At 41.6% G+C, this 27,149-nt stretch overlaps 1 protein-coding gene across 1 annotated transcript in view; it reads left to right on the top strand.

Annotated features, from left to right (window-relative positions):
- The window catches only part of ELL2 (elongation factor for RNA polymerase II 2), a 42,708-nt gene extending 16,119 nt beyond the window's left edge, over window positions 1-26,589 (top strand). The window contains exons 3-12 of the mRNA XM_050716420.1: window positions 8,360-8,481; window positions 11,624-11,788; window positions 14,073-14,331; window positions 17,568-17,692; window positions 17,835-17,928; window positions 19,286-19,868; window positions 22,041-22,110; window positions 24,275-24,446; window positions 25,571-25,615; window positions 25,744-26,589. Coding sequence (XP_050572377.1) covers window positions 8,360-8,481; window positions 11,624-11,788; window positions 14,073-14,331; window positions 17,568-17,692; window positions 17,835-17,928; window positions 19,286-19,868; window positions 22,041-22,110; window positions 24,275-24,446; window positions 25,571-25,615; window positions 25,744-25,860 — 1,752 coding nt within the window. The 3' untranslated portion in view covers window positions 25,861-26,589. The remainder of the gene's footprint in view (window positions 1-8,359; window positions 8,482-11,623; window positions 11,789-14,072; window positions 14,332-17,567; window positions 17,693-17,834; window positions 17,929-19,285; window positions 19,869-22,040; window positions 22,111-24,274; window positions 24,447-25,570; window positions 25,616-25,743) is intronic.
- Window positions 26,590-27,149: the final 560 nt, after the last annotated feature.

Here is a 27,149-nt window from a genome sequence, read left to right as displayed (position 1 = left end):
TGGGGCAGGGATGCCTGGGCAAAAGCTGCTGTAGTCAAGAGCCAGACAATGCCATAGCAAAATCCATCCCTTGCGGGATTTGTAAAACAGGAATTGTTACAGTCTAGAAGAGCATCCCTGCTGAACAGAAGCGCATCACCGCATGTGCCGCCTCCCAGCAAATGAAGTGTCAGTCAAGAAGAGCTGTGGGTAACTTTCAGCTGGGCGGGCAGCTAAGGAAATGCATTTACCCAAATGCACTACCTGTCACACAGAGTAGGAACCTGGCTTCTGCAGCCGCTGCTCGTTGAATGCCACGACCCTGTCGTGGATCTGGGAGAGGCTCTCGGGCTGAGCTGAGCGTGGGTGCGTGGGACAGGGAGCACATCTCAGTCCAGGCTCGTGGGCTGCAAAACGTTACCGTGAAAGTAGGTGATGACTTGGGGGAGCAGAGCTGGTCAGAGTGGTCGGGTTGGGATGGTTTTGAGAAGGAACAGAGGGAAGAGGGGACTTGAACATCTGCTGAGCAGCGGCATCCAAAAATAGAGGCGCTGCGAATGCCCTCAACCAGTATGACATGATGCCGGCTGTGGGAGAACAAGAGGGAGAGAGTGGGTAGATGTATTCAGGAGCAAATGAGATGAAATGAGTCAGGCTTGGAGAGCACAATATGCCTGCCCGGAATTCAGGGTACTCTCAAGTGTGCGGCATTGTCAGGAATGATGCAAAAGAGGACTGAAATTAAGAAAAGCTATGAGCTAAAAAAATTTGCAGTCCTTTTTGGAAAGAGGGAGCCTGCGCAGGAGTGTTCAGAGAAAGTTCTGAAAACTGCTCTTACATTAGAGACCCAATGAGGATGATGTCTCGGAGCGAGAGAGGATAATGATAGATCCAGAAATCAATTATGAAGAGGAAGGGATTAAAGTCAAGGGTATGAGTTGTTCTAGTGGATGTCCTCTATTACTAAACCCATTGAATGGTACGAAGTTGCAAGCCAATTTGAGGGCACAGACATTTTAAAATAATTTTTTAAAGTAGGCTGCAGAGGGTCAAGAGCTCTTGACACTGGTGTTGAGTGCTCCAGCCTGGTAGGCGATGACAGTGGGGCCGGGATGGCGCACACAAGCCTCCCCAGGTACACTTGAGACCAGTGTGGGGATGCGTGAGATTTTGCAGATGTGGGCTTTGAGCTCCAGCAGTGGGGTAAAGGAAGGAGATGGAAACAGGGTGTCCGCTGTGTGCCACAGAGCGCCCTTCTGGTGACAGCCGTCTGCATGGCTTTTTTCAGGTCACGCAGGCTAGTGGGTTGACATTGTCAGAGTTGGCTTTGATTCCTGATTTTTGTCTCTTGGACACGGAAGCTTATTTTCATTTTAGAAGACTTAAAAGTGCTCTTTACCTCCCTTTTTGCTTCCAAACTGCTTGCATCAAGAAAGCCTCAACACTTTACGATAAAATCTCAAATTTCAGCAGCGTAACAATGTTGGGAATAAACCTCTACAGAATGTCTGTTCTTCCATTTTTGTTTTCTCTGTCCCGTGCTGAAAGTGTGAGGGGTGTTGTTTTGTTTTCATTTTAAGAGAGCCCTGTACCAACTCAGATCTTCCTTACTGGAATTTCCTCTAGCATATCCAAGCTGGCATCTTGGTAACTCCCACTGTGTAGAGATGAATAGGTTTGGTCTTACTGTTTTATGCACTACTGTACTTAGCGGCACTTCTCTTTGCCCTCTGATGCAGCAGTTGTTTTGTGTTGTAGCTACTGATGCTCTAGGAAAGGAAGGCCCTTCTGCAAGTTCTGTTGCTGCAGTGGGGTGGTTCATAAAGCTAGCCTAGAAGAAAACTTTTGTTTTTATCTGTCTGTAGGTTTCTGCAGGGCTGTGTCTCTGCATCTGTGCAGGACTAGCACAGGTACGATACCAGGGCTGTCCCAAGGGAGGCAGGAGGAATGTGTGATGGTGGGGCTGTGCTTCTCGGTGACAGCACATTTATCTGGCTTCTCATCATTATAAGAGTACACCTTACTGCATTAAATGGGCACGAACAGTGTTACAGTCTTTCCTCATATGAATATCCTAAGAGATCACATCAGCACTGGAGGTTCAGGCACCAGTAACAATCTTTATTTTCTTTCCTTTTGGTGATAGAACCAAGGCATCTGATGTGTTCAGGTTAGGTGCAATGCCCCCCGTGACTTGTCCATGCTGCAGTACTTGAAAGCACTAGCATAACTCATTTGAAAAATCTATGAGTGAGAGAAATTCTGTGAGATAATTAAATTTGTCTGTGAATTGTATGCTAACAGATGAAATAATTTTCTTTATGTAAACTTAGTGCGGGGCACTAAGTAGTACACTTTCCTGTAGCTGCCATCAGTTAAGAATGATCTGCTCAGCCACTCCTGTCTCTTCAGTGTGGATCTAGAAAAGGATCTAGAAAACTGAGGCTTTTTGCATCTCTGTTAGCCTAGAGAGATGAGTTTGACGCTAATACTTAGACTTCTATGTGCTTCTGTTGAAGTAATACAAATTCTGTAGGCTAAACAAGAAATTACTCGGTTCCCAGAACTGGGTAATAATTCTTTTGTGATGGCTTATGGCCACCTTTTTTCACGTGTTACCTTCCACAAAGCCTGTTAATCATTGCATTCATTAAAGACTTTTTCTTCTTTAACCAGGAAGAATGGGGGTGATGGCACAGGTGATAAAACGGTGTGAGGAGACAGCTCCGAAGTAAAGCAGAATGGAAGCATGAGAAGGGAAGGGTTTGAAACATACAGCTGATCATTAGAGAGCAGGAAAATTCAGTCAAACCTGGTGGGAAAAACTATTAAGTATTGGCCTCCCTATACAGAAGCTGCATAAGGGCCCAGAGCGTCTCCTGTACGGGGAGAGGCTGAAAGACCTGAGTCCATTCAGCCTGGAGAAGAGAAGGCTGAGAGAGGATCTGATCAATGTTTATAAATATCTAAAGTACGGGAGGCAAATGGACGGGCCCAAGCTCCTTTCAGTGGTGTGCAGCCATGGGACAAGGGGTAATAGCCAAAAAAAACCACAATGTTCCACACAAACACAGGTAAAACCTATTTACAGTGAGGGTGACAGAGTGCTGGAGCAGACTGCCCAGAGGTTGTGGAGCCTCCTTCTCTGGAGATACTCAAGACCTGCCTGAGGGCTTTCCTGCCCAACCTATTGTAGGGAACCTGCTTTTAGCAGGGGGCTGGACTTGATGATCTCCAGAGATTCCTTCCAACCCCTGCAATTCTGTGATGTTAGCTTCTTGTTTTCCTGCAGTGTCTGCATGCTCCCAGTGTTGTCTACTGGCCATGCAGGAGAAGCAACGTGTGGGTGAAACTCTTAGCGTCACGGGTGTGCTGGGAATTTTAGGCAGGAATAGGTGTTATGCAGGAAAGGATTTATAAAGCATAAGTTACCTTCTGAAATAGACCAGTGCTGGTCTTAGCTACATCCACAACTGATAAATAGTCTATGAGAGAGCAGCTGAGGCAACTTTTAAGCCAGACCTGAGCTGGATGTCAGCCAGAAATGAGCCGGTGCCTTAAGGCTGTGCAGGGTGTTGAGGTTTAACCAGGCAGGCAGCTGAGCACCACGCAGCTACTTGCTTGCTCCCCAGCAGTGGGATGGGGGTGAGAACTGTGGGGGGGGAGTAAAATTTGTGGGCTGAGATGAAGACAGTTTAATAGGAAAGAAAAATAGTTTTTCCTATTAAACTGTCTATTCTTTCCTAAAGAACTGGGAGGGGGAATAAATACACAAAACAAGAGGTGCACAATGCAATTGCTCATCACCAGCCAAGCAATGCCCAACCAGACCCCGAGCAGCAGCAGCCCCCTGGCCAGCCCTCACATATAATCATCCCGCACAATGCCCCATGGTACGGGACATCCCTCTGGCAGCTGGGGGCAGCTGTCCTGGCTCTGTCCTCCCCAGCCCCTCGCTGGCAGAGCAGTGTGAGAAGCTGGGAAGTCGTTGGCTTAGTGCAAGCACTGCTCTGCAACAGCTAAAGATCGGTGTGTTACCAGCATTGTTCTCATCTTAAATACAAAACACTGCACCAGACCATCCACCAGGAGGAAAATTAACTCTATCCCAGCCAAAACCAGGACACAGGGACGTGAGTTGTGTGCTAGATGTGAAATGACATGTGGGAGAAATGGAGTAGTGTTATCGTAGCTGGCTGTATTGATGCACCGTCTGGTTGTGGAGATGTTCTGCACAATGGGCTTCCCATGTGAAATAGGGAAAGGTGTGTGAACGAGGATAAATGTGCTTGGGTGCATGAGAAATCTGCTAGGAGAAAAATGATTCTCTGTCTTCACGTGCTGGTACGTATCCTGGGAAGTATACAGACTACAGACATGGCAATTCAGATGAGTTTGTTAACATGCCTGAAACTGGGGCAATGTTCGGGGGAAGACACATGGTTCATTTCACTAGGTTAGTGCCTAAGTGAGGGGGAGAAGTTGTTTTGAACAGCGCTCGTATGCACCTGTTTTCAAGGTGACCTTGTTTCCTTGTCTAGACACAACCAGAGTGATTCTTTGGTTAAGGTGTGCATATATGCAGCTTCTCTTCAGGGCTTTCTCATCGTCTTTCATTGCTCCATCTGTCTGTCTGCTGGCAGGGATAAACTAGGTCTGCAGCAAGGACTTACCCCCTTCTAGGGGAAGAGCACAGATCAGCTATGAGTAATGCATTGTGCCAGGGTGGGTGTTTGCTGTTAGAAATACTCTTCTTTGCCGTGGGAGGATATAGCAAATTGCCTTCAAGGTGGTGCCTGCCACCTACAAGCTGGGAGGCTCTGTATGTGTGGAAGGTGGAATACAAATATAAAGCAGCTTTTCTGAATAAAAGCACTAACAACTGGCTTGCAGTGCAGCTTCCTGATATGAATAAAAGTTTATTTTCTGTCACGGATTAATGCAGTTGCAATATGTGCTTTATTAATAAAGGATCCTTGACCTGCTTCTACAAGTATAGCTCAAATAGGAAAAACAAACTTGTGGCTACTCTGCTTATCGGAAGCTGAATGCAGTATCTTAATTCTGATTAAACCAAAAAGTCTTGAACAGCCTATTGAAATTTTCAGAACTATATGGTATAAATTTATAGTGTAAAAGCTGGCTGGTTTGTTCAAAACAGGGGGCTTATTTGCAGAAACTGATGAGTCAAACTAATTTAAAGTGTTATTTTGTCTTGCAAGATACAGAAGGAAATGGCAAATATGCCAACAGCAATAAAACTTGATCTTAAGCATTTGGGGTGACAGTAGTTTTTGAAAACCTAGAAGTTGTCAGCAAGTTAATGGAGTAATTGCAGAAGCAGCAGCAATCTCTGAAGAGCCGGAAAGAGGATCAAGAGAGGCAGCTCCTGTGTGCAGGGCTCAGGCCACTGTGCTGCAGTTCGAGCTGCTGCTTCCTCTTGCAGTTTTTGTGTTTGCACGTTTTCTGTGGAGCTGCTCCTGCAGCTGGCTGGTCCCCATGTTTCTGCTCTAAAATGAGGTTCCTTGCACAGCTGCTTTTGAATGGCAGCATGCTCCCATTTTCAGAGTCGCTGTCCTGTTTTTTAAGACTACTTTGACTCCATCCTCATGTATTTTGTCCCTGCCAGCTTTGTATTACCTGCAGATTCAATACTTATACTTTGTTCTGTTTCCTAAATTTTTGGGCTTTCACTTTTGAAGCATAATATGGAAAATCGGCTTATCTGATTTATTTGCATTTAATGTAACTTAAAATGCATTTTTTTTCCCTCAGAGCTTTTTCAAAGTTTATTGAACTGGCTTATCTGAAATACAACAGACTTTCTGTAGTAATTTCCCTTGTTTAAGGGACAAAGCTTTTGACTTTGTGGATACTCTGAATGAGTCCTTTTCAGAGGCTGCTAAAGCATCTGCTGGGTCCTTCAGTTTCCTGGATTCAGCTGCAAATAGTAAGAAACACGGCATTGAACTGAATTAGCAGCCCCTCTCACCACTAACTGTTGTTCTGAGTTCTTTGAAAATGCCTCCTATTTGTAACTAGTAAGAACTTCTTAAGGAAAACGACAAAAATGAGAGCTTTATATCCGCTGCATTACAAATTCAATAATTTTGGAACTGAAGATGAAACAATTTTTTATTCTCAGATTAGTTGCACTGCCATTTTTTGAAATATCCAAGCACAGAAGTATTCTCCCACAATGCTTAATTCCTCTATCTTAACTCAGGGCATGCCTGAGGAGTGATCACCTAGTTCTTGCAAAGTTTTTGAAAAACCTATTTTGAAAATGTGAGGATGAAAGTTAACTTCTAGGTCTTTTACTTTCTGGTGAGAAGACACCTGTCACAGTGGTGTTGGCAGCTGGTTCCCTCATCATCATTGGTGCCTTTCTTACAAAGCTGGGCAGGATGGGGAGCTGCAGGAAGCCTTGATAAGTTCAGGATGTGTATTTAATTTTGCTCAAATGGTAAAACATTTTTGGTGATCAGCCTGTTATGTTTCTGCCTGCAAGGAGGCAGATTTGTATGTTTCTCCATACCTTGTCAATGTCTTTTTTCATTAGGAGAAATAAGGCTTCACTGAAGGGAGTGGAAGAGCAACAAACAGTGTTTTTAAACGTACTCTTAGGCCAACTTCCATCTTCACATTATCACATCAAAACATTTGACTGTTCTATGACTTAATATCCACAGTAATTCATCCAGCCTTTTAAAGAAAAATATTCTGGTTATAGATATTATTAATTGTTAAGGCGATTGCATGGATATACATTCTTTCAGCTGATCAACATAAAAATAAGATCCCCAAAGCTTCGAGAATTAATTGAAAGCATACACAGCAACAATTATCTACTTCAATATGTGTGGTTGTATTTCTTGACTGGCAGCCTTAGATTGATATTTGCTGTTTTTCCAGAAACTACATCGGGCTACAAAACATCCTCTTCTTCGATGGGTTGAATCCTCAGTCTGCTGCTTACAGTCCTATCAATTCCATGCATACACACCTGCTGTATATATTGTAAAATCATTAAGCTGAAACTGTTCAATCAGTGGTGGTTAGTTTTAGAGAATGTAGGTGAATCTTAGTGTCACTGGCATCCCTGTGATCTTTTCAGACTGATGGTTACATCTCTAGTAACCTTTGTAATAGCTGAAAGGTAAGGTAGCACGCATGACCCATGATGATGGATCTGGTAACTTACTGTATTTTTATTCTTATTGCAAATGCATAAATTGCTCTTTTAAGAATACAGCTACTTGAGGCTTAAGTAAAAGAATAATGTTCGGGTAAATTGTCCTTCTCCTTATCCAGCAATTCGCCGCGAGCTGTTGCTAAACTCTCCCAATGTTAATGATTAAAATATAAATACTATTGGAGTCTTCTAGTTTTATATTAGTACTTTGTGCAAAATGACATTGATTTTTACAAAGACTAGCCAAATTCACAAGCAAAATGATAAGAGAAAGATTTAAGACTGTCGAATATCACTTCTAAATACCTTTTCTTGTCACTTTACTTAATATTCCATTAAAAATTCAAGCAAATTTCAGAACAGCTTTTTAGACATTATGCAGCCTAATTTTACCCTCAGAACAAAGTATTTGGATGGCTGGTCTTTTTTTGTGCTTCAGGGTTTTGTTTGTAAAGCAGCACATTTTTCAAATGTGCTTATGCCAATAAACATTTTAGTGATTCCTCACACTTATATTTTTCAGCTCTGGTACAGTGCGTCACATCCTGTGCTAAGTGATTAGCTCAGCCAAGGAAATCAAGTTTTATTATATCTGACTGAGTTTACCAACAACTATTTACATTTCGTATTTATACAAATGTTCTAGAACTGAGCAAAAGAGCTTTTAGTGTCTGTTGGAGTTGAAATTCACCTTTGATATCCGTAGAAGTTTTACAATTCATGTGTCGCTGTTTCTTGTAGCTGAATGCTGTATGTGCTTCGTGAGGACCAGGTAAATCACAGAGCTGGGCTGTGCACATTGCTTTGCTCTGTTGAGTTAGCCGAGCTTCAGCCTGTTTGGCTGTGCTCAGGCACTTGCATTTAAAGCTAAGTACATGCGTAGTAATTCCACTTAATTGGAAAGGACTACTTGCTGCTTGTATGCCTTGCTGAATTAGGTGCCAAACGACTGACTGTAGCTTTTCTGGTACAGTTACAACAGCAGCACATAGCCTGTGCTACTTTTGGAGGGAGAATTATGCCAGATCAGACTTTCTAGTGATGTCACTGACGTCATACTAAAATTTTTGAAATGCGTTTTCTCATTGAGAAGTAAATCCTATGAAGACTCTTATGACTGTAGCTAATCACAAGCAAAGGAGTGTAGATTGAAGTCTTTACATAAACTTTTTTTTTTCCTTTTAGCTTGTTAAAATTCCCAAAGTTGATCTCCCAAATGAAGTGCATACATTTAACTTCTACTTGTCAAATGTTGGCAAAGATAACCCTCAGGGAAGCTTTGACTGTGTCCAGCAAACTGTCTCAAGGTAAGTTTTACTTAACATTTTCTTTCATGGCAAATTTAAGTAGATTCTGTGGCTTTGAGCATATAGTAAAAACCTTTAACAGAGGCACGCTCTTAGTGATGAGCTGCAGTAAAAAAAAAAAGATTTCTAGCAGTAGCATGATTTTTTGCTCATTATAAATACTTGCTTTTACATAGAATTCTTTAGGTCTTGCTTTTAAAAAGAGTAGCCTTTTGAGTGCTTTCTCACCCCTTAGAGCTATTTTTAAAAGCATTTGGAGTTCAGTATCATCCAAGCTAGACCAGGTCCATTCTCCAACCATATGTAAATATGATTATAGCTGGCAGCCTGCTAGGAGGCCAGCCATGATGGATAGTTGTCTTATTTTAAGAACCACATAACTCAGTGACCTACCCGTAGCTGCATGACCACCACATTTCAGAACCCAAATGTAATACAGCAGCGCCTTGTCCTGGTTCGTTTGAGTCAAAGTGAACAGTGTTAGGGTCTAGCTAACAGCCCAGCAAGCACCGTGTTCTCACACCAGGCTAGCCTCAGGCCCTAGAAGAAGGCATTCAGTGTGGTGCTGGTGGGGTCGGTGGTGCAGAACCACTGCCTGTCCCCACGCATTCGTAGGAAGCTGCCGGCAGAGCCTGTGCTGAGCTGGGAAGCTGATAGCAGACAGCCCTGTGTGCATCTCCGAAAGGGGCTGATCCTGTTCTGGTCGCAGAAAGGCTTCTGCACTCACCTTGGAAATTGGGGTTTGTCTAGGTGGAGAATTTACCAGCAGTATGAACATGAGCTGACTGAATAGCGCTCTGCCTAGCAGGAGATCTCCGAACATTTTCACTTACTGTGCTAGTTCTCTCCTACTGCAGTGCAGCCTTTCTGTGAACTCATGCAGCTGGTAGGACTGCTGAGAGCTGAATGCTTCAGTGGCAGACCTGGGGTGCCTGGGGTGGTGCCTTTTGGTGGATTTCCCCCCCTCCCCCATTTAGGCTGTGTCTGAAAGGGGCCAGACAGTGGCTGAGGCTGGCACAAAGTAAGCAGCAGGGGTGAGTCCTGCTTCCTCTCCCCTCTTCTGTCCGATAAAAGTTCTGTGTGCCTGGTGCGCTGAGGCTGCTGCCAGCTCCTGATTAGAAAACCTGCAAGTGGCCTTCAAGAGGGCCATTGTGGAAGACAGCTCATGCTCCTGATAGAAATTGCTTCGGGGTCCTCGTGCAGGCAAGCCTAATGTGTAGCGGTCCTCAAGGCTGACTCAAGTGTTTCACTGAGCATCTCTGTGGCCCCTTTGTTCGGGAAGGAGCAGCTTCTGTTAAATTGAACTGAAATTCATTTTATAGGAAAGATTAAATTTAAGCTGCTTTAGGTCTGAATAACATGCCTAAGTAGTTTTAATGTGGTTCTGCCAATCTATTTTGAAAGGTTGTTTGAATTAGGTTTTGTGAGTTCTTTTGTAGTCAGCTCTCAGTTAGTTGGAGTATTTTATGTAGAATCATTTAAAAATAATACAGAAGGGACCTTCTGCTCAAGGCAGGTCTGGCTTCAAAACTTGCTCAAATTCAGAAAATCTGTAGTCCGAGGAGGGGAATTGCATGGTGTCTTGGTCAGTGCTTAGCTGCTCCCATAGTATAAGCCTTTTCTCTGAGGTCTAAGCTGTGCCCCATCTCTTTGTCTTTGGAATATTTTGGGGCGAGCTGCTATGGGAGCTGTTCCGTGCAGATGACTTGCCCAGTGGGGCCCTTTCTCTTCTTGAACTTTGTGTGGCTGCTGCAGTCCTGGGAAGTGACAGCAAGCCACATGCACTGGGCAGCGCACGATGCTTCGGTGCTCATGCTGATCCTTCTTAGATCGCTGAGTCCCTGTGATGGATAAAGGAAATGTGCAATGGGTAGAGCTTGCGCTCTGGACGGCAAGAACAATCTCTTTCTGTTGTACGTGTGCTGTTTTTGGGAGCAAGAAATAATTCCAATAGCTCTGGGCTCCAGTTGGACGAAACTGTAGCTGTATTATTCTGAAACAGTTTTCAGTGGCTTGGCTTTGTCCAGTCTTGTGACTGTCAGAAACGACCTGGTAAGCTAAGAAGCTAGATGCTGAATGTTGCTCAACCTCTCTTTTTGGAACCTTAACTGGGGTGTTTTAGGGTTGTTCAAAGTGTTTCGGGCTAGGTTAGTCTGTCGGCCTCTTTCTGGTCAGAATGAGTGCTCTGCTGCACAAAATACTTGTTCACAGCAGTAGTCACTAAGGTTAAATTAAGTTTTTGTTAGGCCATGGACATGCTCATCTGGATGAGCGTGAGTGCATTTAAACTGATCCAGGGGAAACAAGAAGACGGTTCTAGGGAAACGCTGCTCTTCGCCTATTTTGCAACTTCTGCCAGCAGCTCCGTCAGTGAGCCTGCTGCCGATGTCTGCAGCCAGTACAAACACAAGGCACTTGCATCTCAGAGGACCGGGCCCCTTCAGAAACCTGATGCCCATCTGAGCTTTACTGAGCATGCCTGCCCTCCCATTTGTTCTGTTGTGCAGGGCTTTGTTTTAAGTGTCCCTTATAAAATACAAATCCTCAGAGTTAAACCAACAGCACTGCTCATTGCTGTCAAATACACGGGGTCGGCAAAAAAGGAGGAGAACCTCGGAAGGAAGCAGTTTGGGGTGGCAGCTAGCATACAGGCTTTGAGGGGAGGTCTGGCTTTGCTTTCTTGAACCTCAGGGACACTTGGGCAGTCACGAGCAAGGTGTTGGACTTGGGCAGGCAGAGGAAGCTGGCGACTTTCAAATTTGTGCTTAACTAGGTGCTGAGCATTACTCAGAAGGCCTGCAAGGCATAATGTGCACGTAGCTTTTAAGATGCCCGTGTAACTACTTCAGCTCACATAGTAATTTGAGTACTTTGCTGTCGTTTTTAGTACAGCCACTCATACTATCGTGAGTTTGCCCCTCAAATGTGGTTATATGAGAACATTGTGATTATATTGACAGGTAACATGGATAAAATTTGGGTGTTGGGTGTGCAGAGATTATTTGAAACATGTATCAGCTAGCTGTCAGAAGTGAAAAACATTTTTCTCTGCCTGTTAACACAGGTTTTTAAGTTTCTAATACAACCATACTTCTGGACTTGAAATAGTGCTTGGGCTCATTTTTTTTCAATGTTTTTGTAGTTCTGGAGCCTTGCAACTGAGTTGCCTGGGATTTGTACAGAATAAAATTACAGTATGTGCAACAAATGATTCCTATCAGATGACCAGAGAGCGCATGACCCAAGCAGAAGAGGAATCACGCAATCGAAGTGCAAAGGTTATTAAGCCTGGTGGACCATATTTAGGTATGGTTGTATTTTGTTTTCTACTAGATGTCTGTAAGTTTTCCAATTCAGTAACTATTTCTTTTGGCATGCTGTTGGCAAGTCTTAGTTCTAGGTGGCTCGCTCTCACATCACAGATTTAAAATCTCCTGTTGCTGCATTCAGAAGTTAGCTTTTTATTTTTAACCTCCCAAAAACCTGCCAGCCTTTCCTTCCTTGTTCCCATATTGCTGGGCTGGTTGAAATTTTGACTGTTGATCTGAGGGTTTTTAACTTCCCATGCACTTACATTCTCTGTTTTAGTAACTAACGTTTTTGTTTTGTAACAGCAATCTTGAATATCTAAATACTGCACTAAACCATCACCTGAATTTGTAACATAAAAAAAGCAACACTGCGGAAGCCTCTTGTACAAATTCATAAGCTTACTTTGGAAAAAATTGCTTTTCACACATGCTGATGCTATTTAGATTTAATTTATTTTGTCTTCACCATGATTGAGCAACTGTTACCATAAGACTGTTTTTCCATTAAAAAAAAAAAAAACCTCTCAAGTCAAATAATGTTGGCATCTGCCTGTGGATTTTGTAGTTGTGCACAGAACAAAAAGCTCTCAGGTGGCACTGTGTGTTACTGCACTGCACTGAGCACAGTTTCCCCAAGAAGAGTGAAGACGATTGACTCCTGTGCCTGCAGAGCGTTCCTAGAAGTGCAAAACGAAGCACTGGCAGCCTGCCACGCTGTGGGTGTCGGGCAGGGCACGGGTTCCCACTGGGACAGGGGCGCGCCGGGTGGGTTGTCCATACTGCAGGGTGAGAGCTGCAACACCTTCTGCTTGGAGAAGCACCTGTTCTACCTGCACATCATCCGTGTGACTCTGGCTGCTTAAACAGACCCCGAGCGAACGCTTTAAGTTAAGTAAATGGGGCCTGAGGATGGGCAGCAGCAGAATGACAGGGTTTGGGGGTGCTCCTGTTTCAGGCTGGCACAGGTGAAGCCCAGGTAGGACAGGCTGGGTGCTGCTAGAGCAGTGAGGGTGGCTTTCAGCACGCTGCATACAGTACAGCTAGGGAGCTGGGGTTGTCACTCATGGTAATGGGTGGTTATGTTTCTGGCTGATTGTTTTTAAGTGATTCAGAGATGTGACTTAAGCAGGTGCTTGTCTGAATGCAACTTCCACTATCTGCTGTGCTAGGAGGCACGCATCTAAATTGGTTTTACCTTGTCACAACACTTGTAATGCATTCAGTAGACAACTGGCAAGTTCATGCTGCTCTGAAAATGTAACCACGTGCGTTTGTGTGGTTAGGTTTGTTATTGACAACCAAAAGGGCAAAGTCCAAGGGCAGAAAGATCATAAAGGTTTGGCCTGCACTGGAAATACATTTTTACAGTTCCTGGGGATAGCAGTAATAAGCACAGCTATGTACTGGTCTCTCCCCTGTGACTCCAGAAATTTCTTGAATTCCAAGCATGTCTGATGGAGGAGAGGTGGAGCTTCAGATGTTCTGACACATACTCATTAGCCTCCCTCATGTACCAAACATGACTTGTTAGCTTCAGAAAAATGCCTCACATCCTTTGGTGGATCACAACATTTTTTACTACAATAATTTTATGTTTTATATTTTCTCTCTGTTCTATAGCAGGTGTTATTTGAAAACTGAGTAGAGAAGTTCAGGGCTTTTTCTGGAAAGCTCAGATCCAGGTTGGGCGCTGTTACTTTTACATTCTGGATGCACTGTTTGCAAGCACTCGCGTTGTTCCTCCAGTTGAGAAACGTGCCTCTTTGTAGTTTGATCCAAAATGCTGAGCAGGCTTTCTCTTTAAACTTCTCTGGCATGGTCCCAAGAACTGTTAGGTTCTTGATATATTGTTTTCTGCCAAACTTGGTGACATGCATATTGGCTTACATAATAAGAGGGGGGGAAGATTTCTGTTTAGAATGAGTAACTCAGGTGATGAACACCAAGTGCTGGTAGTTTCTTTAATCAGTGGTGCAATTGTTTCTCTAGACTTGTCTTCCTAGGCACTCTTCAGAGCTTAAGCTATAAAACTGAAAAAATAATAAAAGCAGCACCTATATAAATAAATCTATAAATTTTCCTATGACTCATTTACCTGATTTTTATTGTATTGAATAATATTTTAATTCTGAACCTGGTGCATCTTTACTCTCTGAATATACCAGTAGATCTTAAAATGCTAAGTAAATACATTTTTTGAAATCTCTTTAAAATCAATTTCCTTGGCTACTTTGAAACATCCCTGGTAACACTTTTTTTCGTTTTATCCTTAATTTAGGGAAAAAGAGTACAGATCAGAAAAGCACCACAAAGTGTTCCAGATGCTGCGCCTGAGAGGAAGAGGTCGACACCCATAAACCCAGCAAATACAATACGGAAGACTCATGCAAACAATACTGTTTCTCAGCGACCGTACAGGGACAGGGTGATTCACTTACTGGCACTGAAGGCTTACAAGAAACCAGAGTTACTTGCTCGCTTGCAGAGAGATGGTGTCAACCAGAAGGACAAGAATTCCCTTGCAGCTATTCTGCAGCAGGTCAGATTATGGTTGCCAGCATTTTTTTCCTCCTGCTGTTCTTTTAATCATGATTTAGGGATACGTTACTCCCATATTTAAATGAGAAAAATAATAAACACCTTAAATAATCTTCTCATCATTTAAGTGTTTCAAAAGGCACTATGGAGGGTGCTCAAAATGCAAGCCAAGGTGATGGAAGGAAAGACTGAAAGATCTGGGGGGTAGTTTTGTTTTTCTAGGATGGCAGGCAGCAATTCACTTTTTTTAGCTTTGTTGCTACTACTGCCTTTTTTCCCTGTGCTTCTATGTTGCTTGGGCTGCTGAACCAGCTAATTGAGAGTAACGGACTTTACTTTCTCTCAGTTGCTTGAAATAGATCATCATAGTACTTAATATTTGTTGTGATGAGTTTATGGGGAGAAGTCAGTAATCAAGTAGGTTAGTGTTTCATGTGCATGTAGTTGGTGGCCTGTACATAGTATGTTGGCTCCTCTTGTGGCCTGTTAGAACTGCTGTCCGTTGAGGGGTGTCTCAGCCATCAGTAAATGGGAAAGGTAGTGGTCCTCATTGGAGCAAAGGTTTTCTTTGCTATCATATGAATTCTGCTTTTATCATTCTTGCAGGCTTTTTTCTTATGCAGTAGCTTTTCCAGTGCTCCTCTGAGTTAAGTTCTGCTTGTGTTTCTTCATCATGTTCATCAAAATCACCAGTAAGCCTACAGTGTTTTACAAGGTGAAACTTGTAAATTCTGTGGTCAAGAGTGACACATTTTCTACTCAAACAGTTCAGAGAAGGCTCATTAGGATATAATAATACGCAGTGGATGCTGACTTTATTTTTTTAATACTACTGGTGCCCATAGACTGTGACTGAGTTATGCAAAGTGTAAGCTAGGAGCATTTTCTGTCTATCTAGGATAGTTTTGAAAACTACTACAGTGAGGAAAGTTTAATATTTATGCAGTTTTGGTTGTTCCTACACTGAATTTTAAACACTGGTTGCTCAAATACGTAAAGTATTGTTGCTTTGTTTGCCCAAAGCAGTGGTAGTTTTTCACCTTGAAGATGTGCAATTTAACAAAAGCTGCATTCTTACATACGAATTTAAATAGTTAATTTTATATTTTAAGTTGATTTTAAAAGTCCAGAAGCTCAGCTCTCTAGACTTAAAAAAAAAAAAAAAAAAAAAAAAAAAGTTCTGCTATCCCATTATTTTTGGCAACATTTACAAGAGACTTTTAGAGTCTCTTTCCTATATGTAGTGTGAATTGCCTGAAGGTACTAGTTTGCATTCAAAAATGATCATCTTAGCAGCACTACGCCATGAAAAACCTTGCTCAAATTTTTCTTATCTTTGTAATCAGTTTTAGAGGAATCTAATATCTGGAGCCTAAACTTGCTAAGATCTAACATTCACAGATTTCATTCTCTGAGAATATAGCTTTAATTCAATTTTTAACAAATGGTTTAGTTTCTGGGTGTCTTGGATACTTTTACTTATTTTTAAGCAGGGGACACTCGAACACAGACACAAATTAGTAGTATTTATTTATAGTGTATTAAAGAATAAAAAAAATAAACTTAGGTCTGAGAATATATCAAAGTACATCAGAAAATAAAGCATGCTTAATCCACTAACACATTTAAATCCTTTTTCTTTGAGCATCAGCATTTACGTATTTTAGTGAACACCGGGCTGAAGAAAATAGTGAAAGCTGCAGAAACTGGTGATGGTTTTTCACAGAGCGATTGAACATTTTGTATCAGGCAAATGGACCAATGCTGTTTCTCTTTGATGTTTTCTCAGAAATTTGGAGCAGGTGTCAGAGGAGGAAGTCTGAAACAGCAATTTGGGTGGCAGTGGTCCTGAAGTTTTGCTAGTTAACTTGAACTTTTTGAGTATACTTTGCGTTTTTCTTAGGGAAGATATCTTAACACCTTATTTGCAGGGGGCACGTGACTTTCTCGCGACAGTGACTTGCTGTGATGAATCACGTGCCTGCAAGAGGAAGAGTACATCTGTACATCTCTCCTTTAGCACTAAATCTTGGTTTTAAAATAGAACTTGTTAGATATGTTACCACATACCACAACTGTTACCACAGTTACCTTTTTTCATCTGTAAGCCTTTTGTGTGGCAGAATAATCCATCTTTGTAGTAAAAGAAAAAGTGCGGTTATCCTGTAAGCCTCTTCAACAGAAAGCTGTAGTTCCTTGCAGCGCAGTCACTGGGGAAAAGAAACGCCATTCTGTTTACCAGGCAAGTGATGACACACAAGCTGCTCTTGCTCGTGCTGCGGTCGTTGAGGTGGTGATGGAGATGCTTGCCCAGGAACAGCCGTGCTCCGCAACTGCAGTGCAGTGGTGTCAGACACAGGAACAGCCTGTGTCCTCCTGAAGTGGAACAGCTCTGAATCTGCACCTGGGGATGTGCGTTCTCTGCTCCTTAACAGAAAACAATATTACAAATCAGGCCTGTCCACATACTGTACCAGTGAAGACTGGGCAGTTTTGACACAGCTTGCCGTGGTTCTTAGTGCTGTATTAAATTCAAACAGGGTTATGTGGCGCAGAGAGATTTTCATGAGCATGTTTCATGTATCCAAAATTGACCATGTTTTTGAGGATCAGACACAGACACAGATTTCTAGGTTGGAAGAGACCTCAAGATCATCGAGTCCAACCTCCGACCTAACACTAAGTACTCCACTAAACCATATCGCTAAGCTCTACATCTAAACGTCTTTTAAAGACCTCCAGGGATGGTGACTCCACCACCTCCCTGGGCAGCCTGTTCCAATGCTTAATAACCCTTTCGGTAAAGAAGTACTTCCTAACATCCAACCTAAAACTCCCCTGTCGCAACTTTCGCCCATTCCCCCTCGTCCTGTCACCAGGAACGTGGGAGAACAGACCAACCCCCACCTCGCTACAGCCTCCTTTAAGGTAACTGTAGAGAGCGATAAGGTCGCCCCTGAGCCTCCTCTTCTCCAGGCTGAACAAGCCCAGCTCCCTCAGCCGCTCCTCGTAAGACTTGTTCTCCAGACCCCTCACCAGCTTGGTCGCCCTTCTCTGGACTCGCGTGCTCATTACATGAGATCGGTGCTCATTACATGAGAACGACTTTGATCTTCACCTCTAAAACCTAGAAGACTCGTGCTTGATTTTGTTTTCAGTGATGATTTAGCTCTGCTGTACTACTGTGGTTTGTGTTTAAGTATAATGAACTTTTCTTTTATTAACGTCTGCCTGTAGGTAGCCAACTTGAATCCCAAGGATAACTCTTACACTCTGAAGGATTATGTATTTAAAGACATTCAAAAAGACTGGCCTGGATACAATGAAGTTGATAAACAGTCATTGGAATTAATACTTTCTAGGTAAGTTCAGTCTCTAGGGGAAGGAAAATAAGTTTTAGAAACTTTAATCTGGGAAATGAGGAGTGTGTGCTTTCCCAGTGATGAAACAATTATGGCATGGATGTGTTTGCCTTGTAACCTGAAATATGGGTAAATCTTACAGAAGAGTAAATTCATCGCAGAATACCACCAGCACCAGTCATTTGGAATCTCCTGTAACTTCTAATAAAGATGCTGCATCAGCTTCTCCTTCCCAGGTATTTTGTAGCTTTTTAACATTATTTACAATGTATTATGATTTAACTGGCTTTTATGTTGGAGTAAAAGCTGTAATGCAAAGCACTAGTATTGTCTTTATCATATGAAAAACTGAAGCACTTATTTCTACTTGGGCAATTACATTTTTTTTAAGATGGTTGCACTGTCAAAGACTTTAAACCTTATGCTCACATAGCTCACGAGCTGCTATGTTTATTAAAATCTTCAGGGAAAAAAACAGTTTCTGAATACACGTTATCTTGTAAATAAGCCTAGATCTCACAGAAGCTATCCATGTAGTGTTTGAATAGTTGAGGCATCAGCCTAGCATGTCGTTGTCAATAGCATGTTGACCTTGCAGGAGCTAAGCTTGCCTGTAGAGGCTGAACTTCTTGGCTACCCATTATTGTTACAGTCGCATACTTTCTGATTAAATACTTAATAATTTTGTATTGACACACAACTTGGTTATCTTGGTGTGTGGGAAGGTCTTCTGAAAATCATACATACATTGTTTATATATATTTGTATAAATATTTGTTACACAATTGCATGCATTTGGGGTTCTTTGTGGTATGGTACTTACAATACATCAAACCCGCACGAACATCCTTGTGCTGCTCTTTAAATATAATGCTCAGAAAAGTCTAGAATAAGGACAAATTACAATAGCGATCTACTGTTTGAGGGAATGTTTTTCTTCTTCCTGGCATCGTTTAAATACTTGTTGTGGTTCAGGGTAAAGGGCAGGTCTGGATCAGCGGGAGGTACATCAGCCTTCTCCCAGCCTTTTCAAACTTAACATACTTACGTCCTGTTTCTCTAAAAAGTAAAACAGGACAATACAAACTCTTTAGAAAGTGCTTAAAAAAAACTCCATACAAAACACATCGCTTTATGGAAAAGCGCAACTCTTTTTGTGACTGAAACTGCATGTTAGTAAGTGCAATCAAAACTTGAAGGAATTTGGTTACGTGAGCTTGTGTGTGCATAACGATAAATGGGAGAGGACTTGAAGTCTCTCTTGGTTAAGATATTTTAGTGCTGCTCAGAGCTGCCGTGGTCAGCCAGGAGGTGTGGCAGCTGCAGGAGACCCTCGGCCTCAGTGCACGGGGACCTGACCTCCTCATCTGGCTGCAGCCTTCTACAGCCTTAGCTGTAGGCTTGGACGAAGTCTTGCAAAGCCGTAAGATTAAAAGCTAAGTGTAAACAAGCTACGTGTTTAGCTGCATCAATTTCTTGCTTGGCAGTCGTTGTTTTAGGTGTGGGATGCGTGTTCAAGATCTGCCTGTTCTGAGATGCTTTTGTCTGGACCGGCAGCAAAACTGAATTCTGATAACCCATTTTATTTTTCAGAAACGCCTCTTGGATTCTGATTTCATCGACCCCCTGATGAACAAGAAGCCGAGGATCTCTCACCTCACCAACCGAGTCCAGCCGTCCTTTGGCACCCAACCTCCTGGCCCCAGCGAGAAGGCAGCCCCGGCCCCACCACCGGCAGCCCCGGCCCCACCACCAGCTGCCGCGGCGCCCGCCCCACTGCCCCTGCCCGCCGCGCACCTGCCTGCCTCCAACCCACCCCAGACCGCCAGCTCCAGTTCCCCCACCACCCCTGAGGGGCGCGGGACCCAAGATCTGCCCGTAGACAGCATCAGCCAAAACAGCAGTAGCATCTTTGAGGACCAGCAAGAAAAATATACCTCTCGGACTCCCTCAGGAACCCCAGCGCCTGCTGACGGTCCGTTGGAGCATCATACCGTGCCGGCAGGCGAGAACGGCACGGCATTGTACAAAAAATCCAAGAAGAAGGCCAAAAAGCATAAGGAGAAGGACCAAATCAAAAAGCAGGACACTAGGAGTGCAGGCGAAAAGGAGAAGGACCTTAGAAAAGAAGAAACTGCCAAGCTGAAAAACGCCTCCAGTTTGGAGTCAGGTGAAGGTATCCATACACTGCTTTTCGTAAACATTACATGGGTAACTGTTGTGAAAAGGTGCTGGTAAAAACGGGGTCTGGAAAGGTGAACGGTCTGTTTCCTTCACTTGCTCTATATTAGGTCCCTTCCCGTTAACCCGAACTTATGATCATGAATTAGGAAATCATATTTTTTTGTCCACCATTGCATTACACTTTATCTTTTAGCTTTAAAAAAAAGAAAAGCCCCAAAACAGATGCTGAGGTTGTTCTGCTGGAACCTTACCTAAAGTTAGGCATATTTTTAAGAATTCTCACTCTGCATTACTGAAATGGTTAGAACAAAGAAATATTATATGGATTCCTGTTGAACTGTAACCCTTTAAAAGGAAGGGCTAGGTGCTAGAAAAACACAATAATTTTTTTAACTTGAATTCCATGAAACTGACAGTTCATTGAAATTTACTTTACTTTTTTAATCAGCAGGTTTTAAAGCCTGTGCTCTAATAACATATGATTAGAGAAGCTTGTCACATGTACGTATTGCATACTATTTACTGAAATACGTATTTACTGAAAGACATGGATCAGAAATAAATGTATTTAATCAGGTATTACAAGACAAAGTTCAAGGTACTCTACCTTTTGTTGGGTTGTCTAAAACCTATGTAAACTGGAAAATGGTTTACTAGAATTTTGGTTTGAACAGTGCTGTAAGCTCTTCTCCATTTTAGCCACAGAACCTACTACTTCAGCAAATTAGAAGTCGGGTTTGGCCCTTGCCTATCGCAGCCCAAAGGAATCTTCAGAGCATGCAGGGTGCTCCTCTGAAGGATTGTGTGTGTAGATAAGTGTGCTTTGAGACAGTCTTTTCACATTTACCCTGGACATACTGCCCAGTTGCCCACGTGTGACATGGAATTGCCTTGAAAATAATTCATGCTTGACTTTACAGACATGTGAACATCTTTCTTCAGGTACCAGAAACATAATTCTGAATGACTAGGGAAGTAAGGATCCATATTAACCTTCAAGTTGATGGTTATGTTGAAACTTTCAGATGGGTCTAGCCATTTAAACAAATAATGCTTGAGCTTTTGGAAGTGAAATGCTCACAGCCAAATTGCTCACAGAAATAGTATTTTATATGCTGAGGTTATTAATATTACTGTTTGCATTTTTCTCAAATTTTTTTCTTATACTATTTTTTACCACACTTCCTGCTTATACCCTGTGATAATTTTAATATTAAAACTAATCCAGTAGAACCCATGTAAGTTGTCTTTTCCTGTGACTTTGTTCAGATAGCTTACAGCTTGGTAAAAATGGCTGAGCTTTGGCAGAAATACTGTACTTAAACAGCAGTGATGTAAGATAGTGAATACCATAAAGGATTGTATGTTTTTTAAGCTTCCCAACAAACCCCAAATGAAGAGAAGGCAGATTACAAAGATACTGAACCTTACTTTCTGTTCCAGCTATTTTTCTTATTTGTCAAAAAGACAAATGTGTCTTGAAACATTTCTTTGAAAAGAAGTACTGGAGGTTGAATGTGCTATGTTTTCACAATGCCATCTAAAAGAGCAAAAGAGCAATTTACAAGTGCAAATAACTTTCAACCCTGGTATTGCCACGTTAATTGATGAACAAGTCTTTGTTGCAGGTTACTGAAGCCTGAATGCCAGTAACCCATATACAATGCTCTTGACTTTCCTGTCTAGAAGAGTGCTGAAATTTAATCCAACTTTGGATATCCAAAATGGGTAGGGAAGGAGGGACAAAAACGTGGCATGAAAAGAACTTCAGCTTTCTGCTCTCTTTACTGCCATCCTTAGAAGCCTGGATGTTGGTATATATCAAACTCTGTTCTATTGTGCGACTACATCTGTTGCTGCCTAATTTGAATTGCTGTGCAGATGCTACATCACGTCTTGAAATAAGAAAAGTTGACCTCTGAGTAATAGTTTGGTCATGCAGACCCTGTGGAATAAAGTAGCCATGCCCTTTTTGTAAACTCCGGGGCTGCCTACTGTGGAGAAGGTCGTGTGAGCACTATTATTAACGCGTAGAGCTTATTGCCAGTAATTCACTGTGAGAATAAAACCCTAAAGGATTTTTTTTCCAGTCCATCAGGTTGGTACTGTTTAGCTCTATTAAAAAGCTGTTTATCATGAGCATCAAAATTCTGCTTTTCCACAGGAGTTAAAGAAAATTCCACTGCCTCCACAGATCCTCCTTCATCGACAAGTGAACTACCAGACTATTTCATGTGAGTAAAATAATAGTAGAGTCATACCACTTACAGGTGATTTTTCAACTACTTCAGTAAAAACTCTAGTTTAGCTACAAAACTGAAAAATTACCAAAATGTAATTTTACAGTAATGACAAATTCCTTTAAAATGACAATTTCCTCTAAAGGAACATGCGATTACTCTAAAATTACATTTTGATTTAAGTCAACCAGCTGCCCTATTTGCATACCTGTAAGTTTCGAAATGTAAGGCTGTCCCTTAACTGTTTTGAGGGGGAAGAAGTATTAAGAACAATTTTAATATGGTTTAGCAGACTAAAAAAAAAATATAATAATTTCACTCTTCCTGAAGACCAAAATGAAAAGGCATATGAACATGTGCTGCTTTCTGTTTAGGAGTGAGGCAATCCAGAAGGAAGTTTGAATGCTAAATTACTCAGTACGTGAAGTTTGAACATGTTTCCTGTATTTTCACTACTTAGGACATCTAAAGTACATCTAAGCTGGGAAGGTGGGGAGGGAAAACTAGCAAATTTAAAGTCCAGCATTGCAAAGTAAATTGTATACACACACCAACAAATGCGAACTAGCAGAATTAACTATCAAAGTTATTGCTTAAGCTTACATGTAAATGACCACTGATTATTTGGAAGCTACAGCAAAATATCCAATTTCACCACAAAATTATAAAACGGGGGTCTAGAGATGGTCAAGAAACCTCCATTCAAATTCAAATTCTAGCTTCTTAATTATGACTACAAAAAAAAAGTACGAAGTCGCTAAACTTGTATATGAAATGTTGGGTATCTGCAATGATTGGGGTACTGCAGTCTTTACAAATGAAGAAAGACTTCCCAATTGAGTTTACTTTTAGCTCCGTAGCAGATTGTCACGTCAGATGCCCAAAAATTAAAATTTACTTGCTATATAGTGAAAATTTTTGTACCTCATTGCAATAAGAAGTACTGAAGAACTTGCTTTGAAATGGCATAATAGCAGAATCAGTAGGTCGCCTAAATGCTTTATTAAAATATTAAAAATAATTTTCTATAAGAGGATTATTCTTTACATTGTAACACAGAAATAGCTTCTGCATATTTGATGCAGTGATGCATTGTGGGCAGTCTGAGGGTAGCTCTGGCACTGTGGGGCAGCAGTTTAATGCTTCCTGTGCTGGACTGAGAATTCAAACACTTAGCCAGCTAGGAGGGGGGTGTCCTTATAGATCTGTTGAGAATAGAGAAGGCCCTGTGGAGCAGGTGAGGGTAGGTGTTTGTCTTGGCCGCAGTGATGAGGAATTAGTTGCTTAAAATTTTTGATATAAGCAGAAAAAGGTCAGCAGAGTTGCCAGCCTGGATTATAGGAGAGCAAACTTTAAACTACTCAGGGAACTAGTCAGCAGCATCCCTGGAAATCAGCTCTAGAGGGTTTAGGAGTCCATCAGAGCTGGTTGCTTTTGAAGAACCACCTTTTAAAAGCCCAGTTGCAGGCAATCCCGGTGTGTGGCAAGTCAAACAAGTGGGGCAGAAAACCAATCTGGCTGAACAGGGAGCTCCTTGAACGAGGGCAGAAAAAGAAAATACATGTCCTCTGTAAACAAAGTCAGGCTTCACAGGGAGAGTGGAGAGCAGCAGCTCACATCTGCAGGGAGAAAACAAGAAAAGCCAAAGCTTGACTTGAATTGACACTTGCCATTCAGTTAGTCCTGAAGTGGTCAGGCAGTGGGACTTAATGGTCTCTGAATTCTGTTCTGTTCTTTCCAAACACATCCAGTCACATCGTTACACCAGTCCTGAGTCCGCTGATCATTCTCTGTTATTGCCAGGCACAGCAGGACAGGTGTGAGCCTTAGGTTTGCTCCAGTCCTTTGTTGTTGTCTCCCTGAGACCTTGCTCTTTTCTGGAATTGAAGTTTCTCAAAACAGCACTTCTGGTGTTTTGTCATATAATCAGCTTGTTGCTCCTAGTACATCCTGCAGAAGTGCCCAGGTCTGTGTTTGCAGCTCTAGGCAGGCACAAAGCAATCAGTTCCTAGCTTCTAGGAGAACAGTTAAGTCTTTCCTCGCAGAGGAGGTAAAGAAGGGCAGAGTGCAGCAGTTAATCCTTTCCTCACAACGTCTGTCTGATACTATGAAATGGCTTTGGTGTACACTTATACACACGCTTGTTTTTTTCCATTAGAAAATACATAGCTATAGTCTCGTATGAGCAACGCCAGAGTTACAAGGATGACTTCAATGCCGAGTATGATGAATACAGGAATTTGCATGCTCGGATGGAGAATATCACCAGGAGATTCATGAAGCTTGATGCACAAAGGAAACAGCTTTCTCCAGGGTCTAAGGAATATCAGGTAAATAAAAAAATAAAAAATAAAAAAATAAAAAAAAATAAAAATATTAAATAGTAATAAAAGGTAATAGGTAAATAAAAAAAAATAAAAAACCACACACGTTTGTTTCTCTTTTCTCTCATCTCTTCCAAAAGTCCACATTCTCAGCACAGGCAGATGCTTCAGCATAGTAATCCATTAAATTGTATTGACAAGGTTTTAAAAGTTCAGTATTCAGGAGAGACCAAGTGACTGGTCGTATAGCTGGAGTTACCGGATCGGCAGTGGCTTTGCTAACTGCCCCACAGTGTCCCAGTGACATGCTGCTACATTGATGAGGGAGAAGCACAAAAATACAGAGAACAGCAGCTATAATCCCTGGGCTTTGCTGACCAGCTGTTTTCTGTTATTTGAAGGAATATGTATTTAACTACATGTACGTAAAAGGACCTACAGCGACAAACATATTCAGCTTCTAGGTGGTTGGCCCAAACCCTAGTTGAAAGTTTTAGCAAAGAAGGGTACTAAAAACACAGCATTCCAGTTTTTGAGCCTGGGATGACATTATTTGGACATGCAAATTTCAGCTGTTCAGTACCAGTATTCTTTAATTCTGTGTGTATGCTGAGGGTTCTTGGTAGTATCAGGCTACCTTTTATAAGCTTTTTTGACAGATTGCAAATGTATTTGTGAGTAGGAGGAGTGTTTTAAAATAGTTGGTACTGCTCGGTCAGACAAATGAGAGAAACCTTGCAGAACTCACATACGTGGTCTGACTCCGTGTGGACAAGCTCTTGACTTTTGTAGCTTCACAAAACCCTGGAAGGAGTTGTGTAGTCCTTAATTGAAGACTCCACCCAACTGAGCTGTCTGTGAACACAAGTATTTTCCAGTGGCATGAATGACTTCACAAAGGGAATCTTCAAACACATTCTCTTCTTGTTGCTTATTTACAGGTTTAATTGCAGATCTGGGCTGTTTCCTAGGTTTGTTGGTCTGGTTGGTTTTTTGCAGTACAGGGGAGGGATGGCTCTTGGATAAGAAAATATCTTGAATAAAACCGCATTTTTACTGCTTTACGTAGTTGCATTTTCTAATAGCAGTGAAAAGTTCTTCATTATTGTCTTTGCTTTTTTTTCTTGAAGATCCTTCACGAGGAAGTCCTAGAAGAGTATCGAAAGATACAACAGGTATGTATAACAAGGTCTGTGGGAGTTAGAAATTGCTGAGATTGGCTTGAGGCCATTTTTAAGCAAAGGATGTGAAATACTAAACTCAGAAATATTTTCATGCCCTAATTTTCTTTTTATATTTGCAGTCTAGTCCCAACTACCATGAAGAGAAATATAGATGTGAATATCTACATAACAAGCTGTCTCATATTAAAAGACTTATAGGTGAATTTGACCAACGGCAAGCAGAGTCATGGCACTAGTCTTCTGCTTGGACCAGAACATGTGAATGAACAGAAGCTTATTTATTTAAAGTTCCAGATGAGTTGCTCTAAGATTCTAAGAGGCTAGAACTTTTGCATTACAAAAGTTTCAGTATTAGTATACTTGAGTTGACTACTTCTGTTGTTGTTGGTGTTGCTTATATGCATATTTGAAGCTGCTTTTTCTGGTCCCTTCTTTTCTTCAAGACTTACGTTTGTCCATTGAAATCCATCTTATTAGTAGGTGCTGGGATCCCAGCACAACATCTACTATGAAGTTGTGCACATTTTAAGAAAATATTGTAGCAAACTGAAGTACTTTTGGATAAATATAAGGCTATTTTTCTGACCTTTCTTGTTAATGCAAACTCTTTGCCTTAAATGGTAGAAGGTTTAGAAATTTGCACAAAAAAATTAAAAAAAAAATCACATTGTTTTGGAGGGTTAAAGAGGCATGTATATAAGTGCTATATACAGCCCATACTTGTTACAACAGAAACTCATCACTGCAACTCAAACCCCCATTGCAATGGTTGCCTTAAGGTGTTTGCTTGTGTGTATTTAGTGTAGTTAAATTATTAGCTACACTGCTTCCCACTTCGCTGCAGCACCTGGGAAGCACTACGTGGCCTACCAGTGTCTGAAAGTGTGTGCCTGTACTGTGTGCGTGCAAGAATGTGTGGGTGTGAGCATGCGTGATGGGGAATAAAAATTAAAAAAAAAAAAAAAGCTGCTACTCTAAGTAGGCCAAACGCTCAGGTTAAAACAACTGACGAGTGTTGCTGTAGGTTTTTTCCTATAAAATTGCTACTTCTATTATGGAAGATGAAAACATTTTCATTTCAATAGTTCGCCAGCTTTATTAATGTTGGGAAAATTGATACTTTACAAAAATTAAACAGATATATAGTTTTGGGGCAAGAATATAAGATTAAGCATGTAGGTTACCTATTTATATACTGCTATAAAGTATTTTTTGAAGAGAGATATGCAAAGAAGCTATTGCCTACATGAAATGTATATTTAAAGATTTTTGTCCTGGGTGCCAGGAATGTAACAAACAGATGTATTTAACTATGAAATACTGTGATCACCAAACAGCACAAACTTTCATTTCATGCAGTTTTTGGTTTATTTTGATTTAAACTATTGCTTGCTTTGTCATGTGAAAACACAGGTTATCTGGTCAAAATAGAGCAAAATCTTTGTTTTATTGTTTTTGTCTTTTCAAAATGCTGCCAATTGAAAAGGGAAGCATTATGTTTACAAATCTGGTTTTGGAATATTTG

The sequence above is a fragment of the Cygnus atratus genome, chromosome Z (assembly GCF_013377495.2).
Source record: "Cygnus atratus isolate AKBS03 ecotype Queensland, Australia chromosome Z, CAtr_DNAZoo_HiC_assembly, whole genome shotgun sequence".
NCBI classification, from domain to species: Eukaryota; Metazoa; Chordata; class Aves; order Anseriformes; family Anatidae; genus Cygnus; species Cygnus atratus.
The sequence above is the reverse complement of the archived record's forward strand: the minus strand, read 5'-3'. Positions and strand labels throughout refer to the sequence as shown.